This window comes from Muscardinus avellanarius, assembly GCF_963383645.1.
Source record: "Muscardinus avellanarius genome assembly, chromosome: 16".
Taxonomy (NCBI): Eukaryota; Metazoa; Chordata; class Mammalia; order Rodentia; family Gliridae; genus Muscardinus; species Muscardinus avellanarius.
The window spans coordinates 31971529-31990306 of NC_137802.1; the positions used below are offsets into that span (position 1 = coordinate 31971529).

The 18778-nt window shown below is 49.8% G+C and overlaps 1 protein-coding gene across 1 annotated transcript; it reads left to right on the plus strand.

Moving 5' to 3' along the window:
* Nucleotides 1-16316: 16316 nt before the first annotated feature.
* On the plus strand, nt 16317-18281 carry LOC308275664 (C-C motif chemokine 3-like 1; the record flags this gene model as incomplete). The annotated part of the gene is made up of 3 exons (XM_080714024.1): nt 16317-16392; nt 17708-17822; nt 18191-18281. The coding sequence occupies 3 exons, from the start codon at nt 16317-16319 to the stop codon at nt 18279-18281; spliced, it is 282 nt and encodes a 93-aa protein (XP_080570150.1).
* Between the last annotated feature and the right edge of the window lie 497 nt (nt 18282-18778).

Sequence of the window (18778 nt, forward strand, 5' to 3'; positions counted from 1 at the left end):
AAGTTGTTTAAGAAAATTAAAGTTAGGGAAGGGTTCAGAGTGTGGTTCGTGGAGCGGGGAGACCTGCAGGAGAGAGGACTTCTGGGATGGAAGGAACATTTCCTCTCATTGATTCTTGCTGGGCCGTTCAAGGATTCGCCTCCAGGTCTCTGATGTACTCCTGGACCCAGGCACTACTGGGATCCGCACAGACTTGATGGCCTCTTTTGGTGTGAAAACTGAAAACGACAGAAGCATTCATTAGGCAAGAAAAGACATTCCTGACCACCCGTGGCCATCATCTTCATCCCTGCAGCAGCGAGGCTAATCCACTTTATCAAGAGGTCGTTCCCCAAGTCTCGGGGGCCTCAAGCGTTCCCTGAGAGATTTGAAGAGGTTCCCTAGGCCACCTCCTTTCCCTTGCTCTCCTTCCTTTTATCTACTTCTGGGCAGGTATCTTCCTGGATCCCTGCAGGTCCCAGCCACATCCACACACAGCCCAGCCCAGCAGTCTCCCTCTGTGTTCTGCACGCATAACAGGCCCCCAAAGGCCTCCTCATCCTCTACCCAGTACACGCGTGGAGTGCTCCCAAATCCACCCCTGCATGTCCTGTGAGGGCCAGGCTAGAGGACGGGTACTTACACGATACCAGCTGTGGGGCACACGCTGTTGGTCTTATAATAGGCAACCACATATTTGCGGGGAATCTTACGGGAGAGGTAAGAGTGGCAGCAGGTGGGTGGGGTGTAGCTCTTATCTGAGGGAACAGGACAAAAGGAGTTGCTCAGGACAGGCCAACTGGAGAGGATCAGGAGGAAGCGCACAGCTCAGAGTCGAGGCTTGGGGAGAAAATAAACTAGACATAATTTAGCTTTTTGTTTGTTTGCTTTTTATTAGTTTCTTTAGTCTTGTCTTTGGTTTTTGTCTCTTCACCTTGGTCTTTGTCTTTCTCCACAGAGAGCCAAGCTCTCTAGACTGTTTACATCTTTCTTCAAAATCTCATTGGGGAAATTTCTTTTCCTAATCTATAAAATAATAGGCTAGCTTGGAGAAGTAGGGGCACCGCATGTAAGTCTTGGATATTCTAAAACTTACTAGCACAAATAGACCTAGGTTCTAATTCATGTTAATAACCCAGTAAATTAAAAGTCAATGATCCCCCCCAAAATAGGATAAAATCTCTCTAAACTTCTATCCTACAGCCCAGAACAATAGATATTTTCTGAGGCCTCCTGAGGGAAACAACCCAAGATCTCTAGTTTTACATGCAGGTTCTCAGGCCACAGTGTGGGGAAGATGTGGTGTGACTTCTGTCAGGGAACGGCTGTGAAAGACAAATGGAAGACAGACTCACCTTGAGAGCAGAGGACCATGGTGCAGAGGAGGACCAAGAGGGCAGCCACGAGGACCTTCATGATGCTGGGCAGGCGAGTGTGTGGGCCGGGCTGAGATGGGGCTTGCTGCTGGGACTGCTGTCTAGGATCTAGGCTGTCTCCCTTCCTTATGTAGGCTACCCTGGGCAATGGGAACATAGAAACTGCAGATGCTCAGAAAAGACATTTTAAGTGGAGTGGTGTCACGTGAGTGTACCACCCAGGGTTGCCCGTGGATATCACAGAGTGACTCGCAGGAGATCCAGTGGCTCTTTTGATTGGAGTGCTGATGAGGAAGCTGTGTCTCCAGATGGATGACCAGGAGTTGGCATCACCCAGGCATCGAGCTGAGCTGTTTCCTCTTCACATGGCAGATATCTCTCTGCAGGGAGAGATATCTCCTCCTTTCTAGAGCAAAATGCTTTGATGAACAACTTCTACAGATGTTCTTTTTTATTCTTCTATTTTTTTCTTCTATTTTTTTCTATTTAATATTTCTTCTATTTTTTTTCTTCTATTGTGATGGGGTCTCTCTATGTTGCCCAGGCTAGTCTCAAACTCCTGAGCTCAAGTGATCTTCCTGCCTTAGCCTCCCAAGCAGCTGGGAAAACACCCATGTCTAGCTTCACAACTATTTTTAATTTTTTATTCTTTTTTTGTTGGTACCGGGGTTCCTTTGCAGGGGATCTTATGAGAGAGGTAAGAGTGGCAACAGGCTTCTACCTCCAGGCTACACTCCCAGACTTATTTTTATATTTTTAAATTTGGAAACAGGGTCTCTTAAACCAGCGCGGCTGGCTTTGAAGCTATGGGATCCTCCTGTCTCTGCCTCCCAAGCGCAGGGATTACAAGCGTGCACCACCACGCCCGGCTATTTTTAATTTTAATATAGTCAAATACATCAATCCTTTACTTATGATTAGGGCTTTTGTGAACTGATAAGAAATCTTTCTCTACCCCATTATTGTTTTATCATTGACCCTTGAATTTATATCACAGATATAAATTTTAATATAATTGATAGTAAATTATACTATCACAGTCAGTCAATATTTTTTTTTGTACTGGGGGTTGAACCCAGGAGCATTTTACCTCTAAGCTACACCCCTATCCCTATTTTTATTTCCAAACAGGGCCTTACTAAATTGTTGAGGGCCTTCCAAGTAGCTGAGACTGTCCTTGAACCTATGATCCTCCTATCTCAGCCTCTGAAGTACTAGGATTAGAGGCGTGAACCACCATTCCCAGAACAGATGGCTTATTTCAAAACTGACCCTTCTTACTTTCTTCCTCTTCTCCTTCTCCTCCGCCCCGACCACAATGCCATGCCCTTCTGTTGACTGATGGCTGGAATGAAGAACTAGTACCAGCTATGTTGTGATACCATTTGGGCGTGAATGGCATCTTTGGATTTCCCCTTTAAAAAGTCTGTTGTTTCTGCTTCTGAGAAAGAAAACAATTTCTGAATGCTAGTCCACTGAGTTGTCCCTTTGCTAGCAAATCAGTAAAACTTGTTTTTCCTTTTTCCCAAAACCTTGTCCAAAATTATTTGAATTGGCATCGGGGACAAGGCCTGAGCTTTTGGTATCAGATCCATAGACATGTGCTCTGCTTTTGCTTCTGTCCTGCTTCATTGGTTTATCATGGATTTATCTCTGTATCGTGTGCTAGTACTCTGTTATGGTAATTGGGGAAATTTTATTAGAAATCCTTAGAGGTGCTGGGTTTGGTGGCACACTCTTGTAATCCCAGTACTTGGGAGGCTGGCATGAAGATCACAGGTTTGAAGCTAGCCTCAACATATTAGCGAGGCCCTCCGCAACTTAGTGAGACCCTGTTTCCAAATAAGAAATAAAATCAAGCTGGAGGTTTAGTCCAGAGGTAAAATGCTTCTGGATTCAATCTCTGGTGCCACCAAAAAAAAAAAAAAAAAAAAAAAAAGAAAAAGGAATCCTTAGAGGTGGTAGAGTACATCCTCTACTTTAAGAGTGTCTCGGGTATCCTTGGGCTTTTGCCCCTCTGTGTAAATTGTAGAATCAGTTTCTCAATTACACAAGCAACTCCTTTGGTGAATAAATTCTCCCCTTTGTTTTTCAGCATTGAGCATTGCCACAGCCCTCTGTCTGGGGGACTTGAAACTCACCAACTCCGTTTTCTCAGTGTCACATGGTAATAAGCGTATGTGTACACAAGGACCGGGTGCATTGTGGGGGTCAGTGAGACTGTGTGGGAGGCTCTAGGCTCAGCGCTCTGCACCACCTGCGGCCTCAATATGTCCCACTCACCATCTGGAGAAGGCCTCGTCTCTGAAAGGGCACACGTGTTCTACATGATGGAAAGTTTTGATTTGGTGTTTGTTTGAGCAAATTTTCCTATTGCATATGATCTATGACTTGCTCCTAAGCAAAATAGAGCCAACTGTCCTTGTGTCGGCATGCCTTCTCTTTCCCTTATCTTTCCTTCACACTTAGTTATCCCTACTCATCCTCCATTCCTCCTAACCATACATCCAGCTGAACATAGCAGATCGTGATGATGCATGCCTGCATCTGTAATCAAAGTACTTGGGAGGCTGAGACAGGAGGATCGCAGGTTTGATTGCAGCACTTAGAGACTCTCAGTAACTTAGCGAGGCTCATAGCAACTTGGGAAGACTCTGGTTCCAGATAAAAAATAAAAAGGGCTGGGGTTGTAGCTCAGAGGTAAAATGTTCCTGGTTTCAATCCCCAGCACCACAAAACAGCAAAAACAAAAACAAAAAACCCACACACAAATGAACAGCTAGAAGTTCAAAGCTCAAAAAACAAATGCTAGACAAGACTCAGATGTTCCATAAGTACTTGTTAGTTGATGAGTCGGCGACACTTTCCGTCTGGACAGAGGTGGCCCAGGCATTGCCTTGAGTTGAGTCAACCACTGTATGACTAAATGGATGAGGGAACTGAGTAAGAGGGTATTCCATAAATTTCCAAAGTAAATTATGTAAATTATATTCCAAAGTATAGTAAATTGCTGAATTTAGTATCAAAAGTGGCTTATAACACTTGAATAACTGGCATAAACTAAAATTAAAGTTAAAATGGGCCCCAGGATATGGTTAGAGGTGGCTTCAGGGTTATTCCTTTGGTTCAGATTCCTGCTCCCCGCAGATGCAACTCTTGAAGTTTTCAGGCCATTGAGAAACTTGGCTCCAGGCCAATAGTGTTTCCTAAACACTGAATTCTGGGCGTGGTGGTGCACACCTGTAATCCCAGTACTTGGGAAGCTGAGACAGGAAGATCACAGGTTTGAGGCCAGCCTCAGCAACTCAGTGAGACTCTCAACAACTTAGTGTAAGATTGGCGGTGTCCCATCGGAGCACAGATACACGCAGGAGTCCGATATGATGATATGCATGCCTTTATTTGTGGGGGAGAGCGCGCCTCTCTGTCTCTATCGGGCTTCTCTTAAATTGAGGGGCGTGGTCTCCTCTGGGAATCACAGGGCTCCACCTTCTAGCTTCTGGCCCTGCCCCCTGCGGGGCAGCCGCTCAAACCTTTCATCTGGACCTCTTTGACTAAGGGGGGGATACAGGATAATGATTACCCCCTCTACTTCCTGCTGTGAAGGGGCATTGTCAGGGGCCCCAGGCCGGGAGAAATTGGAGTCTGAGCTGCCGGAAGGGGGCAGGTGGGTGTGGTCACAGCGAGAGTTGGAGGTTACCCCGGAGAGCTCGGTGACGTGCTTTGCTTTGAGGAGACTAACAGGCAAGGTGCTATTAAAGAAAAAAGAAAATCGTGAGAGTGGATCCCAGGCTGGGCAGGATATGAGGCAGATTGTCACTTTTAGATATGAGGCAGATTGTCACTAGATCTATTAATACAAATAGCACTTCCCTGAGGAAGACGTGTGCCGCCCCTTGAGCAGTTTTTCGTTAGACCAGAGTCGTTAATAGCAGCACCTCCCGGAGAGGACCCCACACCACTCTTTTCAGCATTGAGTGGGTATGGATTTGTCTGGTCAAACAAACACCTGTTACTGCGTCAGGAGCATCAGTTACCAATTTTAGAGGTTTAATACTTATGGCAGTTTGGCATCTGAAGAGGGAGAGCACCGTAGTATGTAAACAAGTGGACCTGCTAAAATATAAACATCAAAGAGAGTTATGTTGAGAGAAACAAAGTTTAGTGGGTCCCAACACCATGCAAGAGAATTTGTCCTGGAGCTGTTGTAACGGAGCCCTTTTAGATATGGCCTAAGCCGTGGGCAGAGGCCGGAGGGCTTGCCGTCATCACCCTGGACTGAGATTGGGGGGGAAGACTAAGGCCTGAAAGATTGAGCAGGCCACCAAAGAGGAAGCTGGCTTACCCTGTACCAGTAGAGTTACCCTCGGCCAGCAAGGAAGATGGAGGAAGGAGGATGAAGGGAAAAGGAACATGGACCCAAACCACACCTTATGCACCAGCCACCTCACAAAGTGGGGCCAGGAGAGAGGGAGATGGGGCTTGTGACCCCGGCACCCATGTTTCATTGCAAAATGGTGGCCATGAGCCCACAGAATTATAAGCCTGTGACCCAGAAGAACCACCAGGTGGCGCCTGTGAGTTGCCACGTGGTGTCCAAGATGGCGCCAGTGGCTGGCAGGAAAATAAATAGCAGCTGAAAAGTTCCTAACTATTCCTGGGCCACTGCAACCCATTTCCCAACTTGTATCAAGGCCAGACAGGCGCTCAGGGCATCTGCTAGTTTAAAGGTTCGACTTCCCATAATTGGTTCGCGGGCGGAAACGAAGAACAGAAAATGGGCGTCCCCGATTTCCCCGCTCAATCGTTCAGGAACGGAGGTTAAGAGATAGGGAAGAACGTCTTCATCCCTTCTCAAAACCGGAGGATGACCTGGTCATCCGGAGGGTGGTCTCAGTGGACCGGGTGACAATGGGTCACCAAGCACTTGGATTTTGGGGACCCAGTGGACTGGAACACCCAAGTTCAGAACACGCTAACCAAGGGAAGGAGGCAGTTTACCGGAGTGAAGTGTTGCCGGCCAGCGCTGGCTATGACAGAAGCACTAAGAAGCTGCTGGGGGCTCGGTGGAGCTGGGGCGCGCGGATGCTGGTGGCTGGTGTGGATGGCACTGGTGGCTGGCGCAGGCAGAATCAGTGGGGGCGCGCAGGTGGCATGGCTTGCTGGGCCCGCGTCGTGGAGACAAAATGGCTTACAGGTGCGCGGCAGACACTGAGGCTGGGCCCCGAGGAGCACCGCCAGTGAGCCTGGCTTGGGCGGGCGGAACGGAGCAGCAGCAGCGAGTAGAGCTACGCCTGGCGCGGGTGACTGCGGCGGATGCCAAGGCCGGCTGTGCACCGCCCAATGAGTCTGGCTTGGGGCAGGCGAGGCAAACTGGCCAGAGGTCCTGGCAGTGACCGGAGCACCGAGCTGGAACGGTGGTTTCAGGAGGTCCAAGCAGCAGGCAGAGGTCCTGGCCCGTGCAGGCGGTCGGCAGGCAGAGCAGGTGCCAGCATCACCCAAGGAGCCTGACTTGGGGCCGGAAAGATGGCTGCCGGCTCTCAGCAGAGTCAAGGCTGGAAAGATGGCTGCGGGCTCTCCTGGAGAGTGCAGGGCTGGGGAAGAAGGCTTACGGTCTGGGCAGGCACGGGGCAGCAGCGGTGGCAGTGGCGATGGTGCGGCAGGGCGCGCACCTGAACTGGAGTGTGGCGGGGCTGCAGAGGCCGCGGCTGGAGCCTGAGCTGCAGATGGCAGTGCAGGGGCCGGAGCCCGAGCCGTTGGTGTGCAGCAGCGCGGCAGCCGCCTGGATGGAGGGGCAGGCTTTTGCTGCCAGGTCGGCGGGCACTGTGGCGGGATGGAGCTAGAGTGGGGCGCTTTTGTGTAAAGTTCAAGCTCCGAGCGCAGATGGAGAGTCAGCTGCAGGCAGAGCGGATGGAGGGTCCAAGAAGCACAGGTCCATTAGGCAGGTGCAGGTTAAGGCCCCATTAATTCGATACGGCCTTCGGCACCAATATAATTAATAAATAAAGATGCGGTGGGTCCCATTGGTGCAGAGATACACGCAGGAGTCCGATATAATGATATGCATGCCTTTATTCATGGGGAGTTGGCCGCCAGCTTCCGCGGGCTCGCGGGGGGCTAGTGGGGGAGAGTGTGCCTCTCTGTCTCTATCGGGCTTCTCTTAAATCGAGGGGCATGGTCTCCTCTGGGAATCACAGGGCTCCACCTCCTAGCTTCCGGCCCCGCCCCCTGCGGGGCAGCGGCTCAAACCTTTCACTTAGGAAGGCCCTGTTTTTAAACAATAAAATAAAAATGAAATAGGGCTGAGGGGATAGTTCAGAGGTAGAATGTCCCTGGTTCAATGCCTATTACTACTACTACTACTACTACTACAAGACCATGGCCTCACTGGAGTTGGCACAGGCCTGCTGGTTTCTTTGGCGAGGATGCGCTGGGAAGGGGCTGTGGTAGCTCGCAAGCACCAACTTGATTTGGGCTGGACTACATTTCCCAGCACATTTTGCATAAGGTCTGGAGGGCAGCAGTGAGGCTTACTGTTGTCACTCATCCAAGTTATTGTTTAGCTTTGCCTGCAGCTACTCTGTCTTTTTCTAGAGTCTCTCCTTAGCTTGTCTGACTCCTGGACCATGTTGAGGGGTGGCAGCTTCTCCTGTAAGACAACCATGTTGTTATGGTGAAATATGTTCGGTGTGTGAGAGGAGAAATAATTCCCCCAACACAACCACACATACAGAAAAACAGAAAAACCGCGGGTTCTTGTCCTGAGCTAAGTATAAATACACATTAGTGAATGATTGATGAGTGTGTGTGTCCCCCAGTCGCATAGAGACACGCCGAGATCTATAATCGGTCTTACGGATATCTTTATTCGTGGGAGAGCGGCCTCCAGCCCCCACGTGGCCGCGGGGGCCGGTGGCAGGGGAGAGCGTGCATCCCTCCCTCTTGGGCTCCTCTCTGAACTCTGCACTCTCTTCTTTTGGACCCGGGAGGCCTGGTCCCCTCCGGAATCACAGAGCTCCACCTCCTAGCTTCCGGCCCTGCCCCCTGTGGGGCCGGGGGGTGACTCACACCTTACATTCCGACCTCTTTGACTAAGGGGTGCAGAAGGGCTTTGACTAAGGGGTGCAGAAGGGCATGGTTTTTGCTCATCTAGCGGCTTCATGCTGAGAAGGGGCGCCATCAGTCAAGGGCCCCAGTCAAAGGCCCCAGGTCGGGAGAAACCGGGATCTGAGCCGCTGGAAGGGAGCAGGTGGCTGTTGTCGCAGCGAGAGTTGGAGGTTACCCTGGAGAGCTCGGTGACTGGTTTGCTTTGAGGAGACTAACAGGTAAGGTGCTATTAAAGAAAAAGAAAATTGTGAGAGCGGAACCCAGGCTGGGCAGAAGCCCTTTTTGACGCAAGGCAGTCACTAGATCTACTAACTTAAATAGCAACATTTTCCTGAGGAGAACGTCTACCGCCCCTTTAGCAGTTTTTCATTAGACCAGAGTTATTAATAGCAGCAACTCCCGAAGCAGACCCCACACCACTCTTTTCAGCATTGAATGAGTATGGATTTGTCTGGTCAAACACCTGTTACTGCATTAGGAGCATCAGTTACCCATTTTAGAAGTTTAATACTTAGGCAATTTGGCATCCGAGGAGGGAGAGCACCATAGTATGTAAACAAGTGGACCTGCTAAAATATAAACATCAGAGAGAGTTATGTCGAGAGAAACAAAGTTTAGTGGGTCCCAACACCGTGCAAGAGAATTTGTCCCTGCCGTCATCACCCTGAACCGAGATTTGAGAAGGAGACTAAGGCCTGAAAGATTGAGCAGGCCACCAAAGGGGAAAGTGGCTTACCCTGGAACATGGACCCGGATCACCCCTTTAGCCCCAGCCACTTCGCGAAGTGGGGCCAGGAGAGAGGAAGATGGGGCTTGTAACCCAGCTGGGTCAGACCCCGGACCCCCATGTTTTATTGCAAGATGGCGGCTGTGGGTCCGCAGAATTGTAAGCCTGTGACCCAGAAGGGCCACCAGGTGGCGCCTGTGAGTTGCCACATGGTGTCCAAGATGGCGACTGTGGCTGACGGGATACTTTAGCCAGCATGCCCTAGGCAGCACTAGAGCCGGTAGAGGGAGAAAACAGAAAATGCAGCCACCAGAAGGGCTGTACATACTCGAGGTCACACCATTTTGCTGAACACGTGCAAAATTCACTGAGAGCCATCAGCGTCCTAGGGTCTAGCGTGCCCATGGCAGGCCATCGATTATCATTGGCTAAATCATATGTCGGCCAGACCTTAGTGCAAAGAGATAACGAGGTTTTGAGGAGACAGTTCTCCAGAGAATCCCAGAGCCTGCAGATTAGATAATACACGGCCCAGCGGGGATTGAGAATCAATCTCAATCTTAGATGGCTGACTTCCCCCCATGAGTTGTAAGTGGGCGAGAACAAAGGCAGGAAACTCCAGAGTCCCAGGGCCCTGCCTAGTTCGGTACAGAGTAGGAGTGCCAGAGAGAAGACGTCTCTTTTCTCTTTTACACACCTCGCAATCGTCCTGGATGATCGGAGAACTGGAGGATACCGGTATACCGGGTTTAATAGCAGTCAGTCAGTCAGTCAGAATCCTCCGAGTTAGGCAGAACCCACTTATTTCCTTAAGAGGAAGCTTACCGCTGAGAGAGGCTGCTGTGGAGATCTGGCCTGAAGATGGCTGCGAAAAGTTTTTTTAAAAATGGCTGCCGACTCCTAGGATTGGTTAGGAGTGGAAAGTGGGAGGGGTTAAAGATGGCGAGGCCTCCAGTGAGGCCATGAGGTGGGAGGGGTTAAAGATGGCGAGGCCTCCAGTGAGGCCATGAGGTGGGAGGGGTTAAAGATGGCGAGGCCTCCAGTGAGGCCATGAGGTGGGAGGGGTTAAAGATGGCGAGGCCTCCAGTGAGGCCATGAGGTGGGAGGGGTTAAAGATGGTGGATTACCAGTGATTACACGTGGGCCAAAGATGGTGGGCCAAAGCTTGCGGCCTCCCCCCCACAGTGATCCCATGTGGGTGCTTACCGGAATGGCCGGGCCCGGGCAGCGGGGGTGGGCGGGCAGAGGGTGAAGGGCGCAATCAGCAGAGAGCCGGCGCAGGGGCCTGCGCCATGTGGCAGGCAGGGGCGGGTGGGTCTAAGCACGACAGGCGCAGAGAAGGCATGTGCGGCACAGGCTGGACTTGGCGGGCCAGGGGAGAGTGGCGCCGTTTGGCAGAGTGGTGGTGCAAAGCAGCACAGTCTGGCGCGGCGGGGTCGCAGGGCCGCGGGCCTGTCCCGGTGATAAGAGCGGCGCGCGCCGGCAGTGCGGCCCCATCCTGGGTCTGCGGGCGCGGCGGTGCGGTCGGGCGCCCAGAGTGGCGTGGGTGCGGCGCCAGGCGCAGAGAAAGCACAGGCGCGCGGGGCGGGGGTCCGCGGGCGGCGCGGGCGCCCATTACAGCAGAAGCGGCTCAAGCCGTGGCGTGCCGCGGACGGGCGGGCGCCACGGCCCATCCCAGCCGAGGCGGCGCCGCGTACCTTTTTTAAGCTTTTTGCAGAAGTCCGCGGGCCGGGCGGGCGGGCGCGCAGAGAGGGGATGGAAAGTCCGAGTCCAGTAAGCGCAGATTCAAGCCAGGTCCCATAAGTCCGATACAAGTTTTGACACCAAATGAATGATTGATGAGCGTGTGTGTCCCTCAGTCGCATAGAGACACGCCGAGATCTATAATCGGTCTTACGGATATCTTTATTCGTGGGAGAGCGGCCTCCAGCCCCCGCGTGGCCGCGGGGGCCGGTGGCAGGGGAGAGCGTGCGTCCCTCCCTCTTGGGCTCCTCTCTGAACTCTGCACTCTCTTCTTTTGGACCCGGGAGGCCTGGTCCCCTCCAGAATTGCAGAGCTCCACCTCCTAGCTTCTGGCCCTGCCCCCTGTGGGGCCGGGGGGTGACTCACACCTTACAATTAGCCCGGACTCTTGCTGAAGATTTAAAGAAGTTTATTAAAAAGACAGAAATACAGAAGACAGTTACAGCCCCATGCCATCCAGAAAATGGCACAGGGGAGCAATTCGAGTGAATTTACCCAAAATTCCCAGTATGCTGAGTGTTCTTATCCTGACCAAGTCTTCAGCAGGTCCTTTGATATGTAGATATGTTGCCCTATCTCTGGCCCAGTTTTCTGCTGTCTCCATGCCAGCCGGATCTGCCCTTCGGAGGAAGGGGAGGGCAGCTCTGTCTTGGCACAGACCCCACACCTTTTGTTATACTCCCAAGATGTGTTAAATTGCTTCTCTGGGATCTGGGATTTCCTCCCATTCTTGAGGCAGTTTGTCTCTCTTTAGAAATGTAAAGAACCCTTTTCCCTGGCTCCTGGCTTTCTTTACTTCTCTTTAGAAATGTAAAAAGGCCCTTCTTCCTGACAGTCCTGGCTTTCTTTAGTACAAATGATATATTTTCCAAATTGGAACTTTTTCCCAGTACTGGTACATTAATATATTTTGAAACCTTTTCCCAATACTAGTACACATGTCACCAAAGTTGAGGCAGTTAGAGACTGATTCCCAGCTCACCCCTACTTTATCTGTCTTGCCCTCTTTCCTACCTGCCCTGCAGACTTCAAGCTCCAGCCACACATGCAAAGACCTCAGCATCAAAAGTGAAGACCTGCTGGGTGTGGTGGTGCATGCTTGTAATCCTAGTACTTGGGAGGCTGAGACCGAAGGGTTGCTGGTTCCTGGCCAGCCTCAGCAACTTAGCGAGGCCTTCTGTAACTTAGTGAGATCCTGTTTTAAAATAAAAATTTAAAAAATAGGGCTGGGGATATAGCTTAGAGGTAGAAAATGCCCCTGGGTTCAATCACCAGTACAATACACACATACACCCCCAAACAAAAACCACAAAAAACCCCAAAATAAAAAACCCAGCTCTTACCATTGTGTAAGGCCAAATCCCTTATTATGCAAATACATAGGATTCAACAGAAGCTTTTAGCTAAGCAACCCTCAGGCTCTGTGGCCTCTCCATTCCTTTCTCTCCCTTGTGAACATTGGAACCAATGCATATTTTCAAGGATCATCCCCTAAACCCTCATATTGCATGAATGACTAATGGGGAGGCCTCTCTCCTATTGTCCCTTTATTGCCTCTGTGGTTTCTGCTCTGGGAAACTCCCTAAAGGCCCCAGAGAGCACCTCTTTGTCCTCTCCCTGTGTCCAACATCCGTATTGGGCCTCAGGAAGCTGGGCCTCCCAGGATGGCTCCCATCTTCCTACTGGCATATACCCATTCCTCTGTCCACGTGCTATGAGTTGTCTGCTTCACACACCCGCCCCTCTGCAGACAGGAGGACTGTGCCAACTTCCACGGGGTAGGGACTTGGCTGCTTCTGTCACGAGGATCAACACACTCATGACAGGTCTGGAGAAGCAGGCAGCAATGGTGGGGTGCTGCTCTGACTGAGTGCATGGGCACCCAGAGGCTGAGCAAAGCCAGGTCAACTCCGGCCACCTCTGAGGGGCCAGCGAGAAGCTGATGGATGTATCACCACTCAGGGCTGCAGAGCTGGGCACAAAAGGGACCGAGGAAGCCAGGCATTTCTTCTTTACCTTGAATGTCTTAAATCTCTGCCTCTGTTTTACAGGCCCAAGCTCCCTCATCAGGTAAAACAGCTATTGGAAGGATTGGTCTTTGTTCCCTCTCTTTTGGGGGAACTTTCCAGGCAGAGATTATCTTTTGTAAAGCACTCAGAGGGTGGAGATCCTTGGGAGAACCCACCACCGGTGAAGTGAAAGAACCAACTGCTTCTTGTGTTTGCGTTTTGCTAATGATTGAGTCAGGCCTCTGTCTTCCCAACTATTAATGAACCCCAACCTTCCCATGCCTTTCAGATCCAGAAACTAGCCGGGCACAGAGGTACACACCTGTAATCTTAGTACTTGGGAGGTTGAGATAGGAGGATTGCAGGTTCAAGACCAGCCTCAGCGACTCAGCGGGACTCTCAGCAACTTAGCGAGACTGTTTCAAAGCAAACAAACAAAAGAAAAGGGCTGGGGGTATATCTTGGAGGTAGAACACCTCTGGGTTCAATTGCTAGTAACACACACACACACACACACACACACACACGTCCTTGGAAAATCCAGAGAGCCGTGAAACCCTTTGCTTCCACTTAGAGAGGCGTGGGAATTAAACGATGTGGTTTAGATGTCTGTCCAGAGCATTGTGGAGCAGCGCTAAAGTGAAGAAAGGACAGGGTGGAGGGAGCCTTGCGGTCCAGATGAGACTGAGCTGAAGGCCGTGAGGCAGAGCCTAGAAGGAGGACCAGGGAGACGTGTACAGTGCTGGGCAGGCCGAAGAGTGAGGCAAAGCCAAGACAGGACACGTGGGCCTTCACTACTGCCTGAACCTAAGCTACGTCCTCGGCCCTTCAGGCGACCCTAGAACTTGAGGAGTTGGAGGCTGGAAGTTGTTTAGTGTGTGAGGGTCACGCTCTGAGTTGCACATTCTGGGGTATTTGGGGCTTTAGGACGTACAAGAAAAGCTGAATTGCTCCCTTGTTGGGTTGATGTATGGAGATGGTTTTGACAGTGAGAGGAGGTGAGATGTTGCTGCTGCAGCCACACATACTTGCAGAGATCTACAGATTAAGGCTTCCTCCCACAGAAAAGCCTCCCAGGCTGACCTCGCTTCTCTGACCGCATAAGGTCCGGTAGATGGCCGTAAGGCTGCATCGTGGGCAGCACAAGCCACACTCACACCACCCCCAGTGCAAAGGACCATGACATCATGTAGATTGGGGTGCTCCTAAGAGAAATGTCAACTCATAACAGGGAAGTCAGGGGTTGGTGCCCCAACTGTAGGCGTGGCAAGAATGATGAGCTCAGCCTTTTAATCATCATTAGAGCCACTGAGCAGTCACGGTTCTTTACGAAATGCCACCAACTGGGATCTACACTGGGCTTCAGACATGAATATGCATTAGATATGGAAATTCTAATTCAGGAGCCTTAAGTATCCCTATTTTATGTTTGGGTGGTAATAGGGATTAAACTACCACTGAGCCCTGAGCCCAACTTGCTTTTTTTTTTTTTTTTGTAGTACAGGGGATTGAACCCAAGGGCATTCTACCTTTGAGCAACACCTCCAGTCCTATTTTTATTTATTTATTTATTTATTTATTTATTTATTTATTATTTTGAAACAGCATCTTGTTGAGTTTCTGAGGGCCTTGCTAAGTTTCTGAGGCTGGCCTCCAACCTGCAATTCTTCTTGTCTTAGCTTCCCAAGTATTGGGATTACAGACATGCCTGGCCATTTTACGTATTTTTAAAACTCGCTTTTACTGCTTTGGAGGGTAATTCCAAGTTCACATTTTAAATTGTGTAATGAAGACAATTTAAATAGAAACACTAGGAACATTTCTCTTTCTGTATTCCCATGGATGCCCATGGATGCTTCTGTAAAGGTTTGCTGTTGAGCAGCAGCAGCATCTTCGTTACCATGAAGTGACAAGCCCAAAGAAGAAAAGCCAACGCTGTGTACAATGAGGGGGCAGTGTTGAGAGACGGAGTTCCTGACAACATTACTGACCTGGCAAAGAAACCCAGGGAAGGTCCATCTTGGATTTAAATAGGGAAACAGGAAATGATCTGCTATATATATATATATATATATATATATATATATATATATATATATGATATCTATCTATCTATCTATCTATCTATCTATCTATCTATTTCTTTGCAGTTCTGGGAATGGAACCCAGGGGCATTCTTCCTCCAAGCTATACCCCAGCACTATTTTTTATTATTTATTTTGAAAAAGGGTCTCACTAAGTTGCAGAAGGCCTCACTAAGTAGCTGAGGGATATATATATATATATATATATATATATACATATATATATATATATATATATATATATCCCTGATTATTTTTTTGTGTTTGATACTTGGGAGGCTGAGATTACAATCATGTGCCAACATGCCCTGGTCGATCCACGATTTTTGAGGAAAAAGGACTCTTTTTGTTCTTCATTTTCTCAATTTGTAAGGGATAATATGATTTCGAGAAGTAAATATTACATAATTTATTCGATTTTAGGTCACCTTTTAATTGTTACAAATAAACGATCACCAACACCACTGTGCATACAACTTTCTCCTCTTTGTGTTTATGTCCCATGGGCAGATGCCTGGCAGAGCGCTTTGCTGGCAAAGGCTAAGAGCACTTCAAGGCTTATCATTCATATCAGCTCCCAGCTGACAGCTCGCCAGGGGAGTTGCAAATCAGAGGCTCACTGCAGTCTGAGGCATGAGTCAAAGTCTACAAGACAACCTCCATCTGGGGATGTGGCTCACTGGTGGAGTGCAAACCAAGCAGCGCAAAAACCCAACTCTGAAGAGAAAAACACCCCAGAACAACAACAAAATCCTAAAAATCAGCCTCATTCTTGCCCCTCCTGCGGCTGCGACTCCCTTAGTTCTGCTGTCCCTGCCCATGGCACAGTTTTAGCCCTGTCTGTGCCTCTCAGGACTCCAAGGCTTTACCATGTGCGGCACACCCATGCATTGAACATTGGAGAGGCGGTCGGAAGGTTCAGCTCTGTGGTGGGGGGAAAGGCTTTGTCCACCATCTGCTCTGGGGAGAAGGCGCCAGCTCACTTAGTCTCAGGGTAACACCAGCCTCTCACCTCCCTTCACTGTGGAAACCATTTCCCCAACCAGTAAGTGATTAACCCATTTTTGCCAATTGCCCCAGCCCTTGTGGCGACCCAAAGCCCCCCTGGCTCATGCAATACACAGCATCCACACCCCTGGTTAAAACCCTTAAACACCTCCCCTCCCCCCAGTAGTCAGAAGTTTCCATTTCTGAATGCCCCTAGGTTGCCTATAAAGAGATGCCTTAGACCTGGGAGCAAGTCCCAGCTCTGCTCGGCCATCATGCGACTCGCCCTCTGTTGTCCAGCGTCATGGAGGTCCCCGCAGCTGCCCTCGTTGTCCTGTTCTTCACCGAGACCCTCTGCTCCCGGACCTGTTGTGCTCTGTGTGAGTCTGACTTTTGCTCCTGTGTCCCTACTCACAGGCAATGGCTTGGGCCACTGTGCCAAGGTCTGTGCCTAAAACCCTCCAAACAGGGAACTCCAGAGGGACTTGAGACTAGGTCCCCGAGAATATTACTTTCTAAGGGGTTCTAGCAATTCCATTCTCTTATTCTGGAAGACAGAGCAAGGGAGAGAATTCTATAGGGGGCTGGGGGGGGGGTGATATTGGGATTAAACTCAGGGGCATTCTTTCTCAGAGCTACACCTCCAGCCCTTTTGTTTGTTTATTTCTTTGTTTTGAAACAAGGTCTTGCTATGTTGCTGGCAGCCTCACTAAGTTATAGAGGCTGGTCTCAAACCTGAGATTCTCCTGTCTCAGCCTACTAAATTCTGGGATTACAAGCATGCATCACCAAGCCTAGCTGAGAATTCCATTTTATGGATGAGAAAATAGGTGTTCAACTGGGCTTTTTTTTTTTTTTTTTTGGTATGGGGGATTTAGCCTAGGAACATTCTACCTCTGCGCTATACCCTCAAGCCCCCTTTTAAGTTTTTATTCTGAAACAGGGTCTCACCAGACTGCTGAGAGTCTCACTACATTACTGAGGCTGTCCTTGAACTTGTGATTCTTCTTTCTCAGCCTCCCAAGTGCTAGGATTACACACAAGTGCTACCATGCCTGGTTCCAACTGTGCTTTTGACAAGAAGTAGAATCTGGATCCAACTGGCCCCCAGTGATGTAATCTTAGCTCTCCTGTGAGTTCCAGATGAGACTCCCTAAGGAAATCTAGAACAAGATGTGGTTTGTTTAAAAAAACTAAATTCAGCCGGGTGTGGTAGTGCACACTTGTAATCCCCGTGCTTGGGAAGCAGAGACATGAGGATCACACAGATTCGAAGCCAGCTGCACTGGCTTAAGAGACCCTGTTTCCAAATTTAAAAAAAGTATAAAATAGGTCTGGGAGTGTAGCCCGGAGGTAGAAGGGCTTCCAGGAACCCCAGTACCAATAAATAAATAAATAAATAAATAAATAAATAAATAAATAAACCCTAAATTCCCTGTAGAGAGACGCGGAGTCTCAAAACTGAGACAGGAAGGAATTGAAAAACACTGAAGGAGAGAAAGATGCAGAAATACAAATGTCAAAGAAAAGAAGAAACGCCGGAGTCCTTCTGGGCCCATTAGTCCTCATGTTCCCACCCAGAGAGGCTCTGTCCCCTCCAGGTTGTCCTGGCCCTTGCAGGAAGGGCAAAACATGGCAGCTCAGCCTTTTCTTCTCTTTTGCCTTTCTTTGGGATCTTTTTCCTGTCTCTCAAAGTGAGCATGGACACACCGACTGCCTGCTGCTTCTTCTACATCTCCCGGAAGATCCCGCGCCAATTTGTGGTCGACTATTATGAGACCAGCAGCCAGTGCGCCAAGCCAGCTGTCATGTAAGGGCCAGTCCTCCTGTCCAGCCCTGGCCGGGGAGGCTGGCGGGGAGTGGCGAGGTCCTGTTAGAGTGCGGTGCTGTTTAAGGCCCAGGGTGCAGGAGTTCAGGAGGAGGCTCCTGTGTGCTTCTCTAGCCTGGTCCGGGACCTAAGAGTCCTGACGGACCCGCCTGTGGTCAAAGGGAAGAAGGGAGGGGTGGCCACTAGAGGTGGCTTTCTGAGGGGCTCCCTATGAGACGCTCAGGGAATGTCTGTGACCCCCGGGGTTAAGGGGAAGTTTGATGAGCACGTGGACAGCGCCTGAGGTGTTTGGGCCGAGAAGGAAGCAGAGGCCACCATATTCGTGCTTTGCCTTCTGCTTTTCTCCACAGCTTCCAAACCAGGAGAGGCCGGCAGGTGTGTGCTGACCCCAGTGAGGCCTGGGTCCGGGAATACATCGCTCACTTGGAGCTGAACACCTGAGGGGCCTGGAGGCGGCGAGGAAGCGTCACATTTGTGGGCCGGTTGGGATCAAACACCCCGGCCTGCAAGGTGACCCTGCAGTTCTGGAGGGCACCTCTTCCGTGGTCCCCCCACCCACCCAGCCACTCTGGGGCCCTCCTTGGCTTTGATTTTAGTGTATGCACGTCCTGTAATTCTCATGCTTTATCTCCATTTTAAAATGGTGATACCCAATGAAGGTTTTCTCTGATATCTGAAGACATCTTTTTCCTCATCTTATCTCTTTTCTCTTTAACTGTTCTAATATATAGTATGTGGACCAGTTGAGTATGATTAGCTCTCTCAAGAGAAAGTGTACCATATATCTCAAACAACAAATGCTCATCAAATGGATTTACCCAGCACAGCATGTAAAATTTTGAAACACTTATATAATAGGCCAACCAGCATTTTCCTTGTGATAAGAAAACTCTTGATGTTGTTTTCCCAACTAAGCAGAATCACAGATGGACAGGGAT